The sequence below is a fragment of the Oryctolagus cuniculus genome, chromosome 7 (genome assembly GCF_051225735.1).
Source record: "Oryctolagus cuniculus isolate XC-2025 breed Fujian yellow rabbit chromosome 7, ASM5122573v1, whole genome shotgun sequence".
NCBI classification, from domain to species: domain Eukaryota; kingdom Metazoa; phylum Chordata; class Mammalia; order Lagomorpha; family Leporidae; genus Oryctolagus; species Oryctolagus cuniculus.
The window spans coordinates 77,779,890-77,802,098 of record NC_142873.1 but is presented as its reverse complement, the minus strand read 5'-3'; the positions used below and the strand labels follow the sequence as shown (position 1 = coordinate 77,802,098).

The 22,209-nt window shown below is 37.3% G+C and overlaps 1 protein-coding gene across 10 annotated transcripts in view; it reads left to right on the top strand.

Moving 5' to 3' along the window:
* FNBP1L (formin binding protein 1 like) overlaps positions 1 to 22,209 on the top strand; it is a 125,295-nt gene that overhangs the window by 77,759 nt on the left and 25,327 nt on the right. For 6 of the 10 annotated variants that reach the window (XM_070078026.2, XM_051857498.3, XM_017346074.4 and 3 more), the window contains 7 exons: positions 735 to 788; positions 2,671 to 2,818; positions 3,618 to 3,680; positions 11,151 to 11,255; positions 13,433 to 13,561; positions 15,844 to 15,990; positions 19,174 to 19,377. In XM_070078026.2, the coding sequence (XP_069934127.1) occupies positions 2,753 to 2,818; positions 3,618 to 3,680; positions 11,151 to 11,255; positions 13,433 to 13,561; positions 15,844 to 15,990; positions 19,174 to 19,377 (714 nt within the window). In that variant the 5' untranslated portion in view covers positions 735 to 788; positions 2,671 to 2,752. Of the gene's footprint in view, positions 1 to 734; positions 789 to 2,670; positions 2,819 to 3,617; positions 3,681 to 11,150; positions 11,256 to 13,432; positions 13,562 to 15,843; positions 15,991 to 19,173; positions 19,378 to 21,097; positions 21,257 to 22,209 lie in introns of all 10 variants that reach the window. The other 4 variants (XM_089300343.1, XM_089300341.1, XM_017346075.4 and 1 more) reach the window with 1 other exon arrangement.

The following is a 22,209-nucleotide window of genomic DNA, read 5'->3' as shown; positions in this document are numbered from 1 at the left end:
TGGGGTGCAGGGCCCAAGCACTTGGGCCATCCTCCACTGCACTCCCGGGCCACAGCAGAGAGCTGGCCTGGAAGAGGGGCAACCGGGACAGAATCCGGCTCCCCAACCGGGACTAGAACCCGGTGTGCTGGCGCCACAAGGTGGAGGATTAGCCTGGTGAGCCGCGGTGCCGGCCCTAGGTTAAGAATATTAAGAACAGATATGGATGCAGGCCAGAAGAGTTACAAGTCAGAATATAATTCATTTGCCAAAAAACAAGATTAAGGAGTTCGATTATCATTTCCATATAAAAATAGAGTTATGGAGAATGATGTCCCAAGTGTATTTTATCTCTGTAGTATATCAGCATCTGCTTTTTTTACCTTAGCACATATAAAAATACTTGATTTGCACAAAAAAGAATCATAATATTTCTTTGAAGTGTGTCTGGTGCTATGACTAAGTTTCACATACTAATTTTGTTTCTTTTCCTCTTACCTATTTTCTTATTCGATAATATCAATCACCAAATTATGGTTATACTCAAATTAGCACAGAAATAGGCTTTCCTTCTTCAGGTATTAGTGTTTTAGGAATAAAATGTAAGTAATAGTCATATATTATGATAATGGTTGTAGATGATCATATTATCTTGTTCTATGTAATGAAATTCTTGATTTAATGATATTGGAAACTTTTAGAATATTTCTATTTAACAACAGTATTGTAAATTTTTTGAAATCTTCTTCCTATAGAAATTTGGTTAAGAAGTACTGTCCCAAACGTTCATCCAAAGATGAAGAGCCAAGGTAAATTATGTATTTATTTCTTATTGCATTTTAAAAATTTTTTAAATGTGTATTTTATTATTTAATAAAATGAATATGCTGTTGGCTTTTTAATAAAGATTTTTATAATCTTGTTTTCATTTAAAGACAGTGTTTATGAAAGAAAGGAGTACTATTTATTTCTTATAAGGATACATATTTCAGTGAGCTTGATCAATAGTTTTCTAGGATAGCTGAAGCATGGATCCAAGTAACATATAGGCTAGTGCTATTCTTACGTGATTTAGTCTCCATAAGAAAAGGATATTTTTTCATGCTTTTTTTTGTGGTTGTCCACTTGTAAGATTTTTGCTTTTACTCTTAAACATAATAAAATATTGGCTTGTTGGTTTAAAAGCATAATGAAAAGGAATGAGATTTTTAGGGCAATTTAAAAAAATTTATCTGAGAGGCAGAGATAGACAAACAATGAGAGACAGCTAGAGGGCTCTTATCTATTTTTTTTTTTTTAAGCTTTTATTTATTTATTTGAAAGGCAGAGTTACAGAGAGTCAGAGAGAGAGGTCTTCCACCTGCTGGTTCACTCTCCAGATGGCTGCAATGGCCGGAGCTTCGCTGATCAGGAGCCAGGAGCTTCCTGTGGGTCTCCCACATGGGTGCAGGGGCCCAAGCGCTTGTGCCATCTTGTATTGCTTCCCCAGGTGATAGCAGAGAGCTGAATTGGAAGTGGAGCAGCCGGGTCTCGAACTGGTGCCCATATGGGATGCTGGCACTGCCAAGTGGCAGCTTTACCTGCTACGCCACAATGCTGGCCCTCGTTCTTATCTATTGATTCATCCTTCAGAGGCCCGCAGTGGCCTGGATCCAGGCTGAGGATGAAGCTGGGAGCCAGGAGCTCAATCCAGGTCTTCCACACAGATAGTAGGAGCCCAATAACTTGAGCTATCACCTCTGCCTCCCAGGGTCTGAATTAGTAGGAAGCTGGAGTCAGGAGCTAGAGCCAGGTATTGAACTGAGATACTTTGATGTGGGACACAAGTATCTTAACATCTAGCCTGCTGCTCAGGGTTATTCTTGAACCCTGAAGGAAAGATTAGAAATTGCCTGTGAGCTTGTGGCGATCCTAAATATGGATTATGTGGGTGGCTGTAAAATACAGAAACAAAGAGATTACACTTTGTGTGTAATTATCAGTTGCTAAGTATTTTCAGGTTTAGTATTAATAGAATCTTATTTGAGCTATTAGCCTTCAGCTATAAGTATGTTCCTCAGTGTGTTCAAAGTGGATATATACATTTTAATATAGTGATTCTCTTTTTTTCTCTCCTTCCCTCCACACACAATTTTACCCTTATTTTTTGACCCTTCTTACCCCTCTTTGGTGCCAACCATAATGGCATTTTACTTCCATTCAGGATGTGGGCAGGTATACAGGCAGCTGTGTCCAGAGCTGATAGCAAAGTTGTTCTGTAGAGCAGCCATCAAGATGCATTTGAGAGGTATGATTGGCAGGTTCTGTCCTCGAGAGCAAGCACATCATCTCTGCAACAGGCTCAGCTGCCAAGCCTAGGAATCCAACCAAGTTCATTCCCAAGCTCAGGCCAGTCAGTTGGCAACTAAAGATTCCTGTATGCCAAAAGAGCTTGCAGGTAGTATTTTTATTATTTTCTGACCCCAAATATCCCTTTATTGTTAATTAAAGAAAACTTGAAGATGTAAAAACATGTACAACTTGAGCTTAATGCAGGATTCTTCCAATATGAAATTAATTTAGTAGTAGTAGCTGGGATTTAGGTTGAGGATGTTAAAATTTGTCAAGTGTCAGGTTTCATCCACATTTTACCAAAAATATTGTAATGAAAATAAAAGTAAATTTCACCATTTTAAAATGTGTTTTTGCCAGGTTTACCTCGTGTATAGCCTTTTTTAACATCCTTAATGAGTTAAATGACTATGCAGGACAGCGAGAAGTAGTAGCAGAGGAAATGGCGCACAGAGTATATGGTGAATTAATGAGATACGCTCATGATCTGAAAACTGAAAGAAAAATGGTAATTCTTATCATTTTTATCCCATTATAATAGTATATAAATATTTTCACAGAAGTAATTAATTTTAAAAACATGTTTGTTGAGCATAAGCTGATTTTTCTATTTCACTCAATTTCTTCTAGGTAAAATTTATTATAAGATACTCATGCCGTATTCTGTGATCCTTTTGGATTTAAGACCAAGGTTTGGCAGACTGTCACCATGGGCCAAGTCCAGCCTACTGCCTGTTTTTGTTTCCTAATTCCCACAAGCAAAACATAGTTTTATATTATTATATGGTTGAAACAGGCATATAAAAATATTAATTCATGGCATGTGAAAATTACATGAAACTGAAATTTGTGTCCATAATGCTTTATTGGAACAGACCTGTACTCATTGACTATGGCTGCTTTTGTGTTACATCAGTGGAGTTGAATTTTTATGACAGAGACCATGTGACTTGGCAAAACCTAAAATATTTGCAAGTATTATCTGACCTTTATAGAAAATGTTTGTCAATCTCTGTTCAAAGTAATCATTATTTTTCAATATACATTTGTGTTAAAAGTTGTATTTAAATTATTAATACCTTTTAAAATGCATTTTAGAGAGTTTGGCTTTCCTCTCTTCCAAAGTCTAGTGAAGCTTTAAATATATATATATATATATATATATATATATATATATATATATATAATTAATACCTTGAATAAAAAATAAATGGAAAACCTTTTTAGGATTTTAGATTTTATTCAAAATGTAATTATTTTGTTTGTTTTGTTTCATTTTGTTCTTTGGTGGTGGTTATACTCTTTAGCATCTCCAGGAAGGACGGAAAGCTCAACAGTACCTTGACATGTGCTGGAAACAGATGGATAATGTGAGTTATAGTGTTTTCATGTAACATAGACTTAGGTCAGCTCTGAAATCTTTTATGGTTCGCATCTGTTTGAGTTTAATGTTTGTCAATGTAGTATTCATAATTTCACATTTTTTTGGTGGCATAATAGCCAATAAAGTGTAATTGGAAGATGAGTGATCATTTTGTTGTTTTTCTTTTTTTTTTCCTGTGTAATTCTATGCTTATGTGAACTCTGGGATAGTCATATCTTTGTAAATATTTAGGGAGATTGTTTTTTACATACCAGTAGTTATTATGAAATACTAATAGAGTAAAGAATACAGAAACAGAAACAGTGATATATTTTGGAAGAATTTTTTTTTTTTAAATTGAAAGGCTGAATGAAAGCTCCCACCTGCTAGTTCATTCCTCAAATGCCTGAAATGTCTGGGATGCCAAAGCCAGGAGCTGAGAACTGGATCCAGGTGTCCCCACCTGAGTGGCAGGATTACTTGAGCAGTCATTGCTGCTTCCCAGAGCCTGTGTTAACAGGAAGCTAGAGTCAGAATCCAGAGCCAGGAATCAAACCCATGTACAACATTGTAGGACACACTTGTTTTAATTTAAATGCCTGCTCCTCTCCAAACCCATCCTGAAGGCCATTTGACTGAGACTAAAATAACCAAGACTCTAGTTCTATCTCTCTTAGTATTATATTTCTCTTGGCTCCATCTTTAGCATATGAAAAATTAAAGAAAGTGGACTGGATTATATGGACTGTTTTTTTTCCTATTCAGTGACTCTCTAATTCTATAAATGTTCTTATTATTAGGCTGCTGGTCAGAGACTGCCCAATTGTCAGAAACAAAGTACTTTGTAGAGCAAAATTATAAAAGCATAATAATTACTTAAATTTTCCCAAAGTCTACTTAGTATACAGAGTTTTTTTAAAAATGTTCTTGTTTTATAGTAAATGGAAAAACAAGATGTATACAAGGAACACTGTAATCTCCCTTAAAATGCTAATACTAATGCTTTATTAAATAATGTTTTATTGTTCAAGACACTTTTCTTTAAGATTTATTTATTTATTTGAAAAGCAGAGTTACAGAGAGTTAGAGGCAGAGGCAGAAAGAAAGAGGTCTTTTTTTTTTTTTTTTTTTTTCTGACAGAGTGGACAGTGAGAGAGAGAGACAGAGAGAAAGGTCTTCCTTTGCCGTTGGTTCACCCTCCAATGGCCGCCGCGGCCGGCACGCTGCAGCCAGAGCACTGCGCTGATCCAATGGCAGGAGCCAGGTACTTATCCTGGTCTCCCATGGGGTGCAGGGCCCAAGCACTTGGGCCATCCTCCACTGCACTCCCAGGCCACAGCAGAGAGCTGGCCTGGAAGAGGGGCAACCGGGACAGAATCCGGCGCCCCGACTGCGACTAGAACCTGATGTGCCGGCGCCACAAGGTGGAGGATTAGCCTAGTGAGCCGCAGCGCTGGCCAAGAAAGAGGTGTTGCATCCGCTGGTTTGCTCCCCAGATGGCCGCAATGGCTGGAGCTGCGCCAATCTGAAGCCTGGAGTGAGGAGCTTCTTCCATATCTCCTACATGGGTGCAGAGGTCCAAGGGCTTGGGCCATCTTGTACTGCATTCCCAGGCCGTAGCAGAGAGCTGGATTGGAAGTGGAGCAGCCAGGACTCTAACCTAACCCATGTGGAATGCCAGCACTGCAGGTGGCAGCTTTACCTGCTACGCCACAACGCTGGCCCCAAGATATTCTTTTCGAACCCTCAGATTATAAGCAATTTATTCTTTACTGTATTATTTCTATGATGGACACTGCGTTTCTTGAAAATTATGCTGAAGCAAGTTTTTCATGTTAAATGTATAGACTAGGGGCTGGCGCTGTGGCGTAGCAGGTAACACTGCTGCCTGCAATGCCAGCATCCCATATGGGCACTGATTTGAGACCCAGTTGCTCCATTTCCAACTCAGCTCTCTGCTATGGCCTGGGAAAGCAGTGGAAGATGCCCCAACTGCTTGGGCCCCTGCACCCATGTCGGAGACCTAGAAGAAGTTCCTGGCTCCTAACTTCGGGTCAGCGCAGATCTGGCCGTTGCTGCCATCTGGGGAGTGACATGCTTTCAAGGAAAGAGTGTTTTTATCATTTTTGTACTAGTGATTCTTTCTTTAACTGTTGCAAAGAATTTTTTATGTAGATGTTCTTATGTAAATAAGATACCTAATATAAAAATATTTTTGTTTGTAATAGCTTCCTTTTACACCAGAGTAGTAACTTACACCTATTAGGTTTAAAAATACAGCTCTACTCTGGCCTCAGAATCAGCCCTTAAGGCATTTGGATCTGGCTGAAGAGCCCATGAGAGTATTTTAGGCATGGAAAGCCAAGACACTCTGGCAAGAAAAAAGAAAAAAAAAGACCGAAATGAAAGATCTCTGTGAGTGAGATTCCAGTGAAAGAACGGGCCATCAAAGAAGGAGGTACCTTTCTCTGAAGGGAGGAGAGAACTTCCACTTTGACTATGACCTTGTCTAAGTAAGATCGGATTCGGCGAACTCAGAAGGCTTCCATAGCCTTGGCAACTCATGACAAGAGCCTAGGGTGATTACTGATGCCATAAACAAGAGTGTCAATTTGTTAAGTCAACAACAGGAGTTACTATGCACTTACTCCTCATGTAGGATCTCTGTCCTTAATGTGTTGTACAATGTGAATTAGTGCTATAACTAGTACTCAAATAGTACTTTACACTTTATGTTTCTGTGCGGGTGCAAACTGTTGAAAGTTTTACTTAATATATGCTAAATTGATCTTCTGTATATGAAGATAATTGAAAATGAATCTTGATGTGAATGGAATGGGAGAGGGAGCGGGAGATGGAAGGTTGTGGGTGGGAGGGAAGTTATGGGGGGGAAAGGCCACTGTAATCCAAAAGCTGTACTTTGGAAATTTATATTTATTAAATAAAAGTTAAAAAAAAATAAAAAAACACAGCTCTGAACTGAGTTTCACAGAATTAAATGTGAAACTCTTATGTTACTTTTCATAGAAATGGATAGTTTAGGCCGGCGCCGCGGCTCACTAGGCTAATCCTCCACCTAGCGGCGCCGGCACACCAGGTTCTAGTCCCGGTTGGGGCGCCGGATTCTGTCCCGGTTGCCCTTCTTCCAGGCCAGCTCTCTGCTGTGGCCAGGGAGTGCAGTGGAGGATGGCCCAGGTGCTTGGGCCCTGTACCCCATGGGAGACCAGGAAAAGCACCTGGCTCCTGGCTCCTGCCATCGGATCAGCGCGGTGCGCTGGCCGCAGCGCGCCGGCTGCGGCGGCCATTGGAGGGTGAACCAACAGCAAAAGGAAGACCTTTCTCTCTGTCTCTCTCTCTCTCACTGTCCACTCTGCCTGTCAAAAAAAAAAAAAAAAAAAAAAAAAAGGATAGTTTATATATTATGCATATTCAGATATTTTTCTGTGTTTTGAATAAAATGCTAATATCATTTGATATCCCATACTAATAGAGGGAAAGACCATAATAATGCCTACAGTTAAATTTTGTTTTTCTGTTTTTATTTATTTATTTAAAGGCAGAGAAAGGGAGATAGACTAAGAGATCTTCTGTCTGCTGGTTCATTCTGCTGGCCTAGGCCAAAGCCAGGTGCCTGGCCCTCAGTCCAGGTCTTTCACCTGGGTAGCAGTGCCCCAAGTACTTGTGCTGTCATCACCTGCTGCCTCTAAGAGTATGTATTAGCAGGAAGCTGGAATCAAGAGTAACCCAGGCATTCCAATATGGGGTACAGGTATTCCAAATGGCATTTAACGTACCAAATGCCCATTCCTAAATAAAATCTACATTTTAAAAAAATTTGGAGCACATTTATTTGATGCAAATTACAGGTAATATCTGGGTCTCGGCTGTATGGCAAATGGAGGTAGGTCAGAAACCTTTTGGCTACAAATACATACATATACTAGGTATTTTTTTAAAATTGTATTTTAAGAAAGGGAAATCTTTAGCTACTAGGAAATAAAGATCAACAAAAGCAGAGCAGTAGGTATGTGAGCTAATAGACTGGTGTTTGAAAAAATGAGGTTAGGAGTTTTGGGGTATGATGGTTTACTGGGTCTGGTATTTGCTAAGGGCATGGGCTTTGATAAGTTATACAGGGTAGTGGGGAGTTATAACTGATATCCTTGTATAAAATTTGAACTTTTAAAGGAGTATACTTTTAGTGAGAGTAGACTATAAGAAATCTGCCCACTGGCCAAGGAAGAAATCAAAGAAATTTATCTATCATGTCAAAGGAAGGAAGGTATCCCATGAGAAATTTAAAGCTTTTGACTTTGTAGTCAGTCAAGTTTGGGATCAAAACACAAAATTGACATTGTTATTGGTCCTCAAAAGGAAGTTAGGTTAAAACAAAATGTTGAGATCCTCTGCTCTCTTCTGAGCAATTTTCATATACATAACAAGGCATATCTTTTCCGCATTATGGACAGCAAGAAATTGGAAAAGATTTTTCTCTGAGTAATATAACCAGGTAGAGAGAAAAAATATGTGGGGGAAAAAGGCAACTTGGAAGAAACAGAATATGAAAGGAAACAGAACTGAAAAATATAAACAAGGAAAATACTAGAACTGTGAATAATATTCTCAAAGTAAATAGAGAAAATATTGCATCCACCAAATAAAGTCCTATTAAAAAAGAAAATATAAAAAAGAGACCTTTATGATAGCAGAAATGAAAAATCCTCTAGAAAGAATAAAAGATGAACTTGAAGAAGTCTGTCAAAGTAAAACAGAATAACAGAGATAAAAATATGAATGAAAATAAAACAAGAGGGCTCATCTAGTGTGAGGGGGCTTCAAAAAGTTCACGGGAGATTTGTTTTGGCATTCCGTTTTCTCATGAACTTTTTGGAGCCCCCTCATCGGTACATTTTCAAAATAATTAGCATCCTAGAAAAGAGAAAACACCTAATATGGGCAAAAATAATTCAAGAAAATTTCCACCAAATTCAAAGATCAGTTTCCAGATAGAATTTTCCAAGTCCCTGCCACAATAGATCCATATCAAAACACATCTTTGTGAAGTTTCAAAACACAAGTCAGAGAGAAGAGCCCACCAACTTCCAGACAGAAGAATGAAAAACAGACACACTTCATGCAATTAAGAATCAGAATGGAATTGGACAGTCATGTTGGAAGCAAGAAGATAATGGAATCATATTTTTAAATTTCTTAAGTAGAGTGATTTCCAACAAAGATATATATACTCTGGCAACTTTCATCAATTAAAAATAATGGTAAAGGCATTTTTTTTTTAAAGACTTTATTTATTTGAAAGGCAGAGTTAGGAGGAGAGGCAGAGAGAGAGAGAAATCTTCTATCACTGGTTCACTCCCCAAATGGCTAGAATGGTGGGGGTTGGGCCATGCTGAAGCCAGGAGCCCAGAGCAGCTTCTGGGTCTTCTGTGTGGGTGCAGGGGCCCAAGTACTTGGGCCATCCTTTACTGCCATACCAAGAACGATAGCAGGGAACTGGATTGGAAGTGTAGCAGCTGGGACTTGAACCGGAATCCATATGGGATACCAGCATCGCAGGTGGAAGCCTAACCTGCTAGGCCACAATGCTGGCCCCAGTAAAGGCATTTTTATCCATGGAGATTCAAAAAATTATCTATTACAACACTGCTGTCAATATGTTCTAGAAAAATGATGATGGGATAGAGAAAGGAGAAGGCATGGAACTAGGAAATTAAAATCAAGAGGCAGGTCTAATAAGTCCCTGGGATAATGGGTAAGAGAAATCCCAAGGAAGTAGCCGGGTATTAGGACTAGTTGGTAATGAGTTGAAATTTTAGGAAAGATTTAATCAAGAAAGTAAAACTGATAGAATTCCTGATGTATCAGAAAATGTGGAGAGATTTAAAGAACTGGGAGAAACTGGGGTTGTTTTAAAATCAATGCACTGAAAACTAAGCAAATTGGGGGAAAAAAGTATAAACTCTGCCATTTAAAAAAAATTTGTAAGAAAGGAAATAAAATGGTATACGTAGGGTCGGCGCTGTGGCATAGTGGGTAAAGCTGCCACTTTCAGTGCCAGCATCCCATATGGGTGCTGGTTCAAGTCCCAGCTGCTCCACTTCTGATCTAGCTCTCTGCTGTGGCCTGGGAAAGCAGTAGAAGATGGCCCAAGTCCTTGGGCCCCTGCACTCACGTGGGGGACCTGGAGGAAGCGCCTGGCTTCTGATCGGCACAGCTCCAGCCACTGAGGCCAACTGGGGAGTGAACCAGTGGATAGAAGACTAGACTCTCTGCCTTTCTCTCTCTCTGCCTCTTTGTGTAACTCTGACTTGCAAATGAATAAATAAATCTTAAAAAAAAAAAAAAGGTATACATTTCATGACTTAGTTGTAAACAGCTTTTGCAAATTCATAGTTATTTGGGTTAGAGATCAGGGTTTGGGGGCCGGTGCTGTGACGTAGTAGGCTAAGCCTCCACCTGCAGCACTGGTTCGTGTCCCGCTGCTCCTCTTCTGATCCAGCTCTCTGCTATGGCCTGGGAATGCAGTGGAAAATGGCCCAAGTCCTTGGGCCGCTGCACCCACATGGGAGACCCAAAAGATGCTCCTGGCTTCAGATTGGCTCAACTCTGGCTGTTGAGGCCTTTTGGGGAGTGAACAGAGGATGGATGAGCTTTCTCTCTGTCTCGCCCTTTCTCCATCTGTTCCCTATCTCTCAAATAAATAAATAAAATCTTAAAAAAAAATCGAGTCTGTGTGGCAAAGTGGATGAAACTGCCACCTGCAATACCAATATTCTATATGGATGCCAGTTTCAGTCCCAGCTGCTCCACTTCTAATCTAGCCACCTGCTAATAGCCTGGGAAAGCAGTGGAAGATGGCCCAAGTCCTTGGGCCCCTGTACCCATGTGGGATGAAGCTCCTGATTCAGCCTGGCCCAGCCCCATCCTTTGTGGCCATTTGGTGATTAAACCAATGGATGGAAGATCTCTGTCTTTGTCTCTCCTTCTCTCTCTCTCTCTCTTAACTCTGCCTTTCAAATAAATTGGGTCTGGACTAATGGTATTCCTGGGACACTTGGCAGAAACAGTGTAATACCACTTTGGAAGGATACTTCTCCCCAAGCTATTTTTGGGTCCCACCAAAAAAGTATAAAAAGCAGGAAAGACAACCAATGAAACAAAACAAAAAAACAGCAAGCAAACCAAAAAGCCCTGCTGATGATGAGCATATAACAAAACCTTACCCAATATATATTCTCCTTATTGAAAGGAGATGAAATATGAATATTAATTTAGTTATGCCTGTATTTTTCCCCCTTGTAGTATAATTAATGTCTGTTGTTTAAGTCACATGTATTGTTTTTTAATAGAAAGGACAGGTCTTACTTTCAGTATGCATTTCATTTCTACATAAGACAAGATGGCAACATTTTATTTTTAAAATGAGATCTAATTTTGTTTTGTCAATTTTTTTTAACAGAGTAAAAAGAAATTTGAAAGAGAATGTAGAGAAGCAGAAAAGGCACAACAGAGTTACGAAAGATTGGATAATGATACCAATGCAACCAAGGCAGATGTTGAAAAGGTAAGAAATAATCCAAACTAACGTTGATATCAAAATAATTTACCTATGTATGGAAAAAAGTCACACATTTATATACGTATTAGAATTTCCTCAAGAGATACACCGTCTCTGTGTCTAAAATATACAAATATTTGCCTACTTATTGGTTTGAGAAAGTAATATATATTAATTTATTATAATAATTGCATTCATAATGCAGAGGGAAGACATAGTTGCTATTAGGATTGAGTTTCTGTCTTGTTCCAAAATAATATAGAAAGCTTCAGGGTTTGCACATAGTGGCTGGGCAGTGTGTGTGTCAAGAGTATGTGATTTTAGCTTTATTAATTCATTTTGGAAAACCAAATTCTCTTGTTGCTGATTCTGGGCCAGATGTTTTGTAACACAACTGTTAGGAGCATTAACCTTGTTATTGCTGCTGTTTAGCCACCCTGCCCCCATGCCTATGCTGCTCTTTATCTTAGAATTTTAATAGTGCTGAAATGTTAGGATTTTGAATTATAGATGAACATCACATCATACTTTTTAGTATCCTAAAGGCCCACCATTATTCTGTTTTCTTTCTTGGATTTTATGATTCTCTACAGGATCAGAATGAGAAAAAAGAAGGGAGAGGGGAATAATTTATTTTCTGCCTTCCATCTTCTTTTCCAATTAAAACTCTTAAAGCCGTGTAAATTCCAGGTTACGCTTACTTTAAAGGTCTTCTAAGTATAACTTGTGTTGCTTATACTCATATTTTCTACCCTCTTTTTAGTGACTTACCATACCTATAATGATAGTGAGTTCCCTGTCATTGGAAATGTACAGTCTCCAGCCGACTGCTCATTTTCCCCCACCCCCGATTTAAGATTTTCTTATATTGACTCCATTCATCTCTCTGTTTTAGGTTTTTTGATACCAAAGGAAGAATATCCAGTCTATTTTTTTCTCTGAATAGCTTTTTAGATATTTGGAACAGATTCTTTATTCTTAGATGAATTGTTATGTTGCTTCGACTATTTCACATATGTTCCAGTGACTTAAAACTGGAACAGTTTCCGCTGATGGGAAAGCATTTGAAATCCTTTACTTGGCTTGTGGTAGAAAATGAAGAGAGGCAGTGATAAATGAATGTTAGAGTTCCAGATTGGAACTTGGAATATGTTTTTATATAAAAGTTGTTTGGGCCATAGGATTTAGTGTCCATATTACTTATTTATTTTACAATATTCAAATATACCATGGATAAAAGAGACTTTTATGGGCTTATATGAGATGTTGGCTACTATGTATTTCCATAGGTCTCATTTCTGAGTTAAGAATTAAACTTGTAAACTTAGTATTAGAAGATGGGGACCACATTTGTGGAAACTGGAATTAGAATAACAAAATATATTCACAGTGTTCTATAGTTTACAAAGCAATGTCTTGTAAAATGCTTGGAACACTGAAAAATCGAATTTAATTCTTATTTTGTGTTTTCTTATTAGAACAGTTGAGAAATTTGTTTAGGTTACTCTTTAGTAAGTCTAGAATCAACAATTTGTGTTTGTATTCTAATGTTCTGATCATTGTAGATAATAATATTTTGGCTTTCTCCAAGAGATGGAAAGAATAGAACTATATTATTCTAAACAAGTATTACTTAAAGTACCTATGGTTTTGCACCAAGGTGGAAATCATTGTTGAATATGTTATCTAAAGATCACATTTTTATCAGTATTTACCGTCATTACTTGCACTGTGATTTTTAGTTTCATATTTTAGTTAGATATAAATAAATCAAAGAAATGTTTTACTTTCTTAATTGTCTAAAACATTTGTGAAGGTACCTCTGTTTCTCTTCTGATTAAAAATATATTGTTTTAGGATACAATGTAATTTATTTAGTTATTTGCAATCTGATTTTGATAAGAGCAGGTTTTATTTGAATGGATTGCTACAAAGAAGTAAGGTAATTAAAATAGGGAAAGGAGGAATATTGTAATAAGGAGACCGCTCTGACCATAAGATTTGCAAGCATCTCTTTACATTTTAAATAGTTATTGCTTTGAAAGAGTCAGACTGCTTCATGATTCTCTTGATGTCGAATGTTGGCTTCTGTGTTGACGAGATCTAGTTTTAGTATCATTTTTCAGAGAAGTGAATTGCTATGAATTTGTTGTTGATAATGATTTGGTCCAATTTGCCTTTAGGCCAAACAGCAGTTGAATCTGCGTACACATATGGCTGATGAGAATAAAAATGAATATGCTGCACAGTTACAGAACTTTAATGGAGAACAACACAAACATTTCTACGTAGTGATTCCTCAGATTTACAAGGTAAATTTTAGAAAAATTAAGTTAATGTGGTTTGGGAGAGCTAGTTTTTAAATACAACGCGTAAGTTTTAAAGCAGTATGTTTTTAGATTCACTAGTTAACAAAATTAGTGATAAGAGATTTAACTATGAATATAAGTTCGGAAAGTAAATTTTCCCTTTTATTTGTTAAGAACATTATTTAAAAGAGTGACAGAAATGTAGGGAGACAAATCTTCTATACTCTGGGGCTGACTACTTGGGCCATCCTCTGCTGCCTTCCCAGGAACATTAGTAGGAAGCTGAATTAGAAGCAGAGTAGCTGGAACTGAAACCAGCTGGCATCCTTCTTGCATTGCAAGCAGCAGCTTAACCCACTGCACCACAATACTGCCCTCTCCCTAACTTTGAAATCAGAAAATTTTCTGCATATTTATTTAGTGGTATTATTTGCAGTTCACTAAAACACTACACTAATGTTTTTGAGATAAATTTTAATATCAGAGTACTCCAGAAAGTTTATGGAAAATGGAAAAAAAGGAGTTAAAGGGTAGGCAATGTGGCACAGCAGAGTAAGCTGCCACTTTGGTCACCCATATTCCATATTAGAATGCCTGGTTCAAGTCCTGGCTACTCCACTTTGGATCCAACTTCTACTAATACGAATCCTGGGAGGCAGCGGAGTATGGCTCAAGTGCTTCAGCCCCTGCCACCCACATGAGAGTTCCAGCCTTTTGGTTTTGGCTTGGGTCTGGTCAAGCCCCGCTACCTTTAAAATAAAAATAAGCGTTTAAAAATGAAAAAATATTAATTCAGTGTTTTTGCATTAAAATAATCTTGCATTTTAATTCCATTTTCCCATGGGCTTTTTGAAGTACTGTTACATTGTATCATCAACTATTTTGATGTGATTGTAATCTGCTCACCTTGAATTGGCATGTACCTTTTTGACACCATCCCAGGATCATTGGCATTAGTTCAGATGGTAGAAATAAATCATTTAAAATGTATGTTAGTTTGGTTCTGCCTGCTATCTTACAGGCTCTGTTTGATGCTAAATGTAATTTGGGCCTTGAACTTGCTTCTAAATCCTGTCCATCATGACTTGATAGCAGTTGCCAAAGAGCCTCAGATAAAAACTCCAGAATTTATATGAGGGTAAAATCATTTTACTGTTTTTTTCTAGAAAGAAGGGAAACTAGAGAACAGAGATTTAATAAACATGCTGAATGAGATAGTCTGTAGGAGCAGGGTTTCTGTGAAAAGAGAGCTGGCCTACTGTTTTCTTTATAAGCCAAGTTAGAAGAACAGAGGAAGCATAGTGAGAGTTGGTAGACTGGAGTGGATATCAGATTCTGTTCATTTAAACCAGAGTGTCAAGCCAGCCAGTCCTCCCTCTGTTGTTTTTCTGGGTTCTCTGACTCAATCTTCCTATTTGAGGGAAACCTGAACTGAAAGATAAACTGCTGCTTGTGATTGGGAGCCTGTTCCATTTGTTTGGACCTTGCTATGGAGCATTCTGGCCACCTTGTGATGCCAGGAATAGGTTGTCTGTGTGTAAATGCAAGTCTCAAACTTTAAAATTATTAAAGTAATTAAAGAGAAAAAGTGGTATGAAGACTATGGGAGTTGAATACTTAAACAGTGTACCTTATTCCAAGGAAAGAAAAAGGTCAGTTTTAAATAGGAAGTATCAAACATGCATTTAAATTATTGAGCTTCATGTGTCCCAGTACATTTCTTGGTAGCATGTACAATATTTTGAATTCTGATGATTTGATTGTATATATGTGTCACTTTGACCTATGGCTCCTGGACACCTCTGTGTCTCCAGCTTTTTTGAGAGTCATTCTTTGAACTGTAGATTGTGATAGGTCTGGGTACCTGTTAGTCTGCAATCAACTATGGACCCTTGGTTCAGCCAGGTCTTACCAAAGTGTTCTGAACTAATTTAAGGGATTAGAAATTTCAGATTTGTATACAATATAGGCTAATAGCTTTAAAAAACTGGTTACTACTATGGTTAAAGAGGACCTGGCAGCCTTAGAAGTCTTGAGAACCAGTATCACCTGGCTTTAGGATGTATTAAAATCCTTGATAGATTTGTTTTCTTTCTCTTACTGTTTAGCAAGCCTTAGATTTTAAGTATTGTAAAACTGCATAGCATTTGTTAAAAGGTACTAACAAAAAAAAGTGTAATGGTTAGGATAAATAGAAATCTATATTACTTTTTGAGGAAGGGTCACTAACTGATCTTTAGAATGATAAGGAAATAATTTTTCTTTTTTTAATTCCTGGTTATTAGCAACTACAAGAAATGGATGAACGAAGGACTATTAAACTCAGTGAGTGTTACAGAGGATTTGCAGACTCAGAACGCAAAGTTATTCCTATCATTTCAAAATGTTTGGAAGGAATGATTCTTGCAGCAAAATCAGTTGATGAAAGGAGAGTAAGTATTATCTAGTTGTCTCTGAAGAAATGAATTTGGTTTATGTTTGCAGGTTCAGTAGTGAAATTAATTGGGAAAGAGGTGAAGTAATCTCTGTTGATTCTAAATTACATTCCATAAAAGAAATTCTTGGTATAGGTTAGACTCCTTTGGACTCTAAGGACTATTCTGAATGCTGAAGCCCTGATTCTTTATGCTGAAGCGCTGATTCTTTAAAAAAAAAAAAAAAAAAAGGCAAGATGTCTTAACCATATCTTTCTCCTTTTTTAAAAAATTATTTGTTTATTTGAAAGAATTACAGAGAGAGAGAGAGAGAGATCGATCTGCCATCTGCTGGTTCACTCCCCAGTTGGCTATAACGGCCAGAGCTGAGATGATCTGAAGCCAGGAGCCAGAAACTTCTCCCAGGTCTCCCACATGGGTGCAGGGGCCCAAGGACTTGGGCCATCATTTACTGCTCTCCCAGGCCATAGCAGAGAGCTGGATTCGAAGTGGAACAGCCGGGTCTCGAACAGACGTCCATATGGGATGCTGGTGCTTCAGGCCAGGGCGTTAACCCACTGCATCACAGCACTGGCCCCTAGTTTTTCATTTCTAATCCAAAAGTATAACCAATCTGTGAGCTGCGTGTTACAGTTGTCTTATCCTCTAGTCTAATGAGAATTTAGAGAATGATATGGTCAGATAGATGTAGTGCTGTCAGTTGTCTTGAACATAAGAGTTGGTACTTGTTCTCAGTCAAGAAACATGGTTAGTATATAGAATAATGATGGAGGGCATTATGAGGAAAGGAAACTGTTTTGTCCTTCCTCCTCTTGAGGAGATTTGTCTTATCACAATGTGTGTGTGTGTGTGTGTGTGTGTGTGTGTTTAAAAGATTTGTTTATTTGAGAAGCAGAGCTACAGACAGAGAGGAAGGGAGAGACAGAGAAAAAGGTCTTCCAGCTGCTGGTTCACTCCTCATATGGCAGCAGGTGCTAGAGCTGGGCCAATCTAAAGGCGGGAACCAAGAGCATCTCCTGGATTTCCCACATGGGTGCAGGAGCCCAAGCACTTGGGCCTTTTTCTGCTTTCCCAGGCCATAGCGGAGAGCTGGATCAGAAGAGGAGCAGCTCAAACAGGAACCAGCACCTATATAGGATGCTGGCACCACAGATGGAGGCCCAGCCTGCTACACCACAGTGTCAGCCCCTCCATGTGTTTTTAAAAAATAAATAATATTGACTTTTATTTTATTTGAGGGGGAGGAGAAGGGAGAGAAAGAGAAACAAAGATCTCCCATCTGCTATTTCAGGGCTTGCAACATCTGGAGCGAGCCATGCCGAAGCTGGGAGCCTGGAACTCAGTCCTAGTCTCCACATAAGTGGAAGAACCCAACTACTTGAGCTATTACCTGCTCATTAGCAGGAAGATGGAATTGGGAGCAGGGCTGGAACTCAAACTCAGGCACTCTGATACAGTGAGTGTCCCAAGTGATGTCTCAACTGTTGTGCCGAAGACCCATCCCTCATAATATATCTTAATTAAGGTGCAGCTGAATCTTTTATATGGTCATTCCATTCCTTAGTGAACACTGATTGAGTAAAAAGGCATGATGGACAGAAACTGAGGGTATGAGGAAAAAACTAGATTAGAGAACTAGTGTTTGGTGAAAGTCAAGTATGTACTACATATTTTAGAATTTGCAGCAAACCTATCAAGTAGAGATCATATAAATATTAGTGAGCAACCTTACTGTAACAACAAATATAATCCTTACTTAAATTTAAAAATGGAAAAACTATTTTTGACTTCTTGAATAATTGGAAAATCCAAAGTGTGTATATACACAGGTATTTCAGAAAGCTTGTAGAGAAGTAGAATGTAAAGATAAGTTTATTTTTGTGCAACAAATTTTTGAAATGTATTTTTTTATAATATGAATTTTCTGTGAAGTTTTTGATGACCCTTCATATGTTTCTGAATGCCCAGATCCAGGGTTATTCAATATTAACTGGGCCCCTCGTCTTGCAGTCTTCTTATCCTTAACAAATGATTGCTGAGGGTTGCATTAGTGACAGAAGTGAGGTATGACTCTTAGCTAAATGATGGACAAAATATGCTATTAATAGAAATAGAAAAGAGGAGAGGTAGTTAGGAATGGGGAAGAATTTGTGGAGAATAAAGTATCCTGTTTGAAAATAATGAGCTTAGACCGGCACCATGGCTCACTAGGCTAATCCTCCACCTGCGGCGCTGGCACCCTGGGTTCTAGTCCTGATTGGGGCACCGGATTCTGTCCTGGTTGCTCCTCTTCCTGTCCAGCTCTCTGCTGTGGCCTGGGAGTGCAGTGGAGGATGGCCCAAGTGCTTGGGCCCTGTAGCCGCATGGGAGACCAGGAGAAAGCACCTGGCTCCTGGCTTCAGATCGGCACAGCGCACCAGCCGTAGCGGCCATTTGGGGGGTGAACCAACGGAAGGAAGACCTTTCTCTCTGTCTGTCTCTCTCTCTCTAACTCTGCCTGTCAAAAAAAAAAAATAATAATAATAATAATGAGCTTAAAGTGTTAATAAAATATTCAGTTAGAGGTATGTATGTCTTGAAACAATATGTAATTTTCATGTGAGTTTTTAAGCTTTAGATGAATTATCATAAATTTTGCATTTCCAAATATGCTTTTTACATTGTTTATAAGATTTTTTTTCCTATTGATTTGTTAACATTCTGCAATGTAAATTTAATGTTTTTTTTAATCTTTTCCCTGTTGGATGAATAAAAGCCTTTCTACTACTCTCTTACTCTTTAATGATTAGATGCTCTTTCTTTATTCCCATGACCAGCATCTTTGTATACATACATCCTTTAAAGCAAAAAGCCTATTTCCTTCAAAAGTTCTCAGGGTTTCTACTTTATAATAATTTTTCTATATATTCTTTTTGTCAGTTTAGCCTTTCTTATCAGTAAATAGTTTTCAGTTGAATTTCAGGGGATATGGTAAATTAAGTGGTGATTTTTAAGTGTAGTTTTTCTGTAGGGTTTGAAATATTTATTAAAAATTCACAAGAAGAAATTACTTTAAACATTAAATAATTACTTCAGAATTATTTCTTTAAAGTTTTGTTTTCTTGCACTGATTAAAGTTTTGAAAGCTAATGTGTTATGAGCAAATGAATTGGTTTTGAAAATTTCTGTTCTTGTTTGTAGGACTCTCAAATGGTGGTAGACTCCTTCAAGTCTGGTTTTGAACCTCCAGGAGACTTTCCATTTGAAGATTACAGTCAACATATTTATAGAACCATTTCTGATGGGACTATCAGTGCATCCAGACAGGAAGGTGGGAAGGTAGATGCCAAAACCACAGTGGGAAAAGCCAAGGGCAAATTGTGGCTCTTTGGAAAGAAGCCAAAGGTAAAAAATCATAAAATTCCTATATGCTATTCAGGTTTCTTTAGTGTATCAATGTAGGTATTGAATGGTTAATGATTTACTACTAAAGAAGAATAAACATTTTCAATTTGGAAGATTTGAACTTATACTTTTTGGAAATGGATTTTTATGCCTTAAGTAAAAATGAGATCTGGATTTAATATTTGACCACTGCTTGGTTGTAATGAGTAAAAATATTGAGTAGTCCTTATGCAGCTAAGTGATATACTTTGAAATTTACTTTGTATATAATTTCTACCAGAATTTCTAAGGAAACATGTGGTCGACTGAAAGACCACTAAAATTGTAATTCTGAATTGGAATAGATGTTTGACCACCACAATAATAAATGTCAGATTAGGTCTTACAGATCATACTAATAAAATTATTTATTACCCATATGAGTTTTTAATGGGAAGGGCTTAGTGTTCTTGATTAATTGAAGTTTTAAAAATTTCTGGTTTGCCAAGAGAATCTCACTTTTTGTTAGAATCTACCTTTTGATATGTTATTTACTTTAGATATACAAATCCAGCTAACCAGGTTAGCAAAATGGAGTAGAGGAATGCTTTGTCTTTCACTAATAATTTAGTGATTGCAGTAGTGTCCTATCTGTGAAAATAGATATATCCTTTAAAAATTATTTATTTATTTATTTGAAAGGCAGAGTTACAGAGAGAGAGGGAGTGACAGAGATCTTCCATCTGCTGGATCACTCCTCAGATGGCCACATTGGCCAGGGCTGGGCCAGGCCGAAGACAGGAGCCAGGAATTTCCTTCCAGGTCTCCCACGTGGGTAGCAGGGGCCTAAACACTTGGGCCATCTTTCTCTGGTTTTCCGAGGCCATTAGCAGGGAACTGGATCAGAAGTGGAACAGCAAGGACATGAACCAATGCTTTTTGGGGTGCTGGCATTGTGGCGGCGGCTTTGCCTGTTACACAGTGCTAGCACCAGATTATATAGTTTTAAACTGCAATGTTATATTTATTAGAGTATGTTCTACTTTAAATTATCTTTTTGATTCTGTCATGAGTGTGGATGAAATTTAACTCAAATTACAATGTACCTATAATTATCTTTACCAGCACAATTATAATTAACTCAGCCTTTATTCATACTTTTAATTTTGTCTCAAGAAGTTGAGAGGTAAGATCTTTTTTGGTCAGATCAGAGTATAGCTCTTAGAAATACAAGGAATTTTGGGATTTAAAAAAAAAGAGACACATGAAATAAGAATGTATTAGAAAAACTGAGAAGAAAGCCTATAATAAATTATTTTTGCTTATTTGTGTTAATAATTATAATTTAAATATTTTATTGTGACATTTAGATAACTAGCTATAGCTGCTGCCTTTATCTCTTGACAAGTACAGGTTAAGAATAACTAGGAATTCGTGATGATGCTAATATTTTAGAAATCAGAAAATATTTTTTAATCTAGGTCATGTTGCTCTCTAACATAGTTTGTGTATTTTATATTTTTAATCTGTCATCTTATAAAGGTGATCACGTGAAATTAAACATTTTTAAAGGTAAATTTGACTTTTTAAAATGATAGTTTTGGACAAAACTGTTTAATATTTCTATAGAATACTTTATTTGAGGATATTTTGTGAAAAATATGTTACCAAAAATAGATTTCATTTAGGGCAAAGCAATGCACATTTGGCTTATTGATTCCTTTCTTTATTTCCATATTAGCCACAGTCCCCACCCTTAACCCCTACTAGTTTATTCACATCCAGTACTCCTAATGGGTCCCAGTTTCTCACATTCTCCATTGAGCCTGTGCATTATTGTATGAATGAAATAAAAACAGGGAAGCCCAGAATTCCTTCTTTCAGAAGCCTCAAAAGAGGGGTAAGTTAATAATGGATTAAAATGCATGATGGCCTATTGTGTGTGTAGTGTGGCTTTTAATACTCTCCACCCTCATTATAAGGCTCTCTCCTGGAAATATATAGTTTAAAACCACCACAGAATTGAGTATAGCTGCCCTAAGTTAAAATCAACTCCTCTTTATACATTTGAAAATACTCAACCATAAAAAAATGGTATTATAAAGAGGGTGCTGGGTACAATCATATTTAGCTATTTTTTTGTTTATGTGAAATCATATGTCCACCATTGTCTTGTAATGTATTTACATTTTTAAGACTTTCAGTAATTTGTCACCAGAGTTACTCTTGTAATAATTTGTCGCTAATGCTGACTTCACCTGCCAATTTTAGAGCATATTATTTTGTTGACAATAAAATGTCAAGGTCAATTTTAATTGCCCTGCTTACTTTCAGAAGCATAAAAGCACAATTTCCAATAAATAAGAAAATGATAGGCATATCAAATATAAAGATTGTTTATAAGTCAAACTAAGATAATATGTTAGAAGGTATTTTGTAAATCGTAAAGCCCATAAATACTAAGTAATATTGAATAATGTTTACATAACATAATTTATTTTCTTGAATTAAAGGTAAATAATTTTTGTCAATTTCCCTGTATTTTTTTTGTTGGCCAGCCTTTGGTATTTACTTACTTAAAAAACTAATACAGTATTAAGCTTTTCCTTAACAACAACTATTATCCTAGTGGTAAATAAATTAGTCTTATTCCATTATGTTAGGCTAATTTTTCTTGTTTGGTTTTAAGGGTATTCTTTTGATAATTGTAGCCCATAGTTCAGACACATCTATCAGAATGGTTTGGATGTTATAAAACAGTGTAAAAAACCTATTGATGAAAAATCAGTCTTAGCAGTTTGGTTTTAAGATTAAGTCTAATCATTAACAGTAATATGCTAAAATTGGATTCTT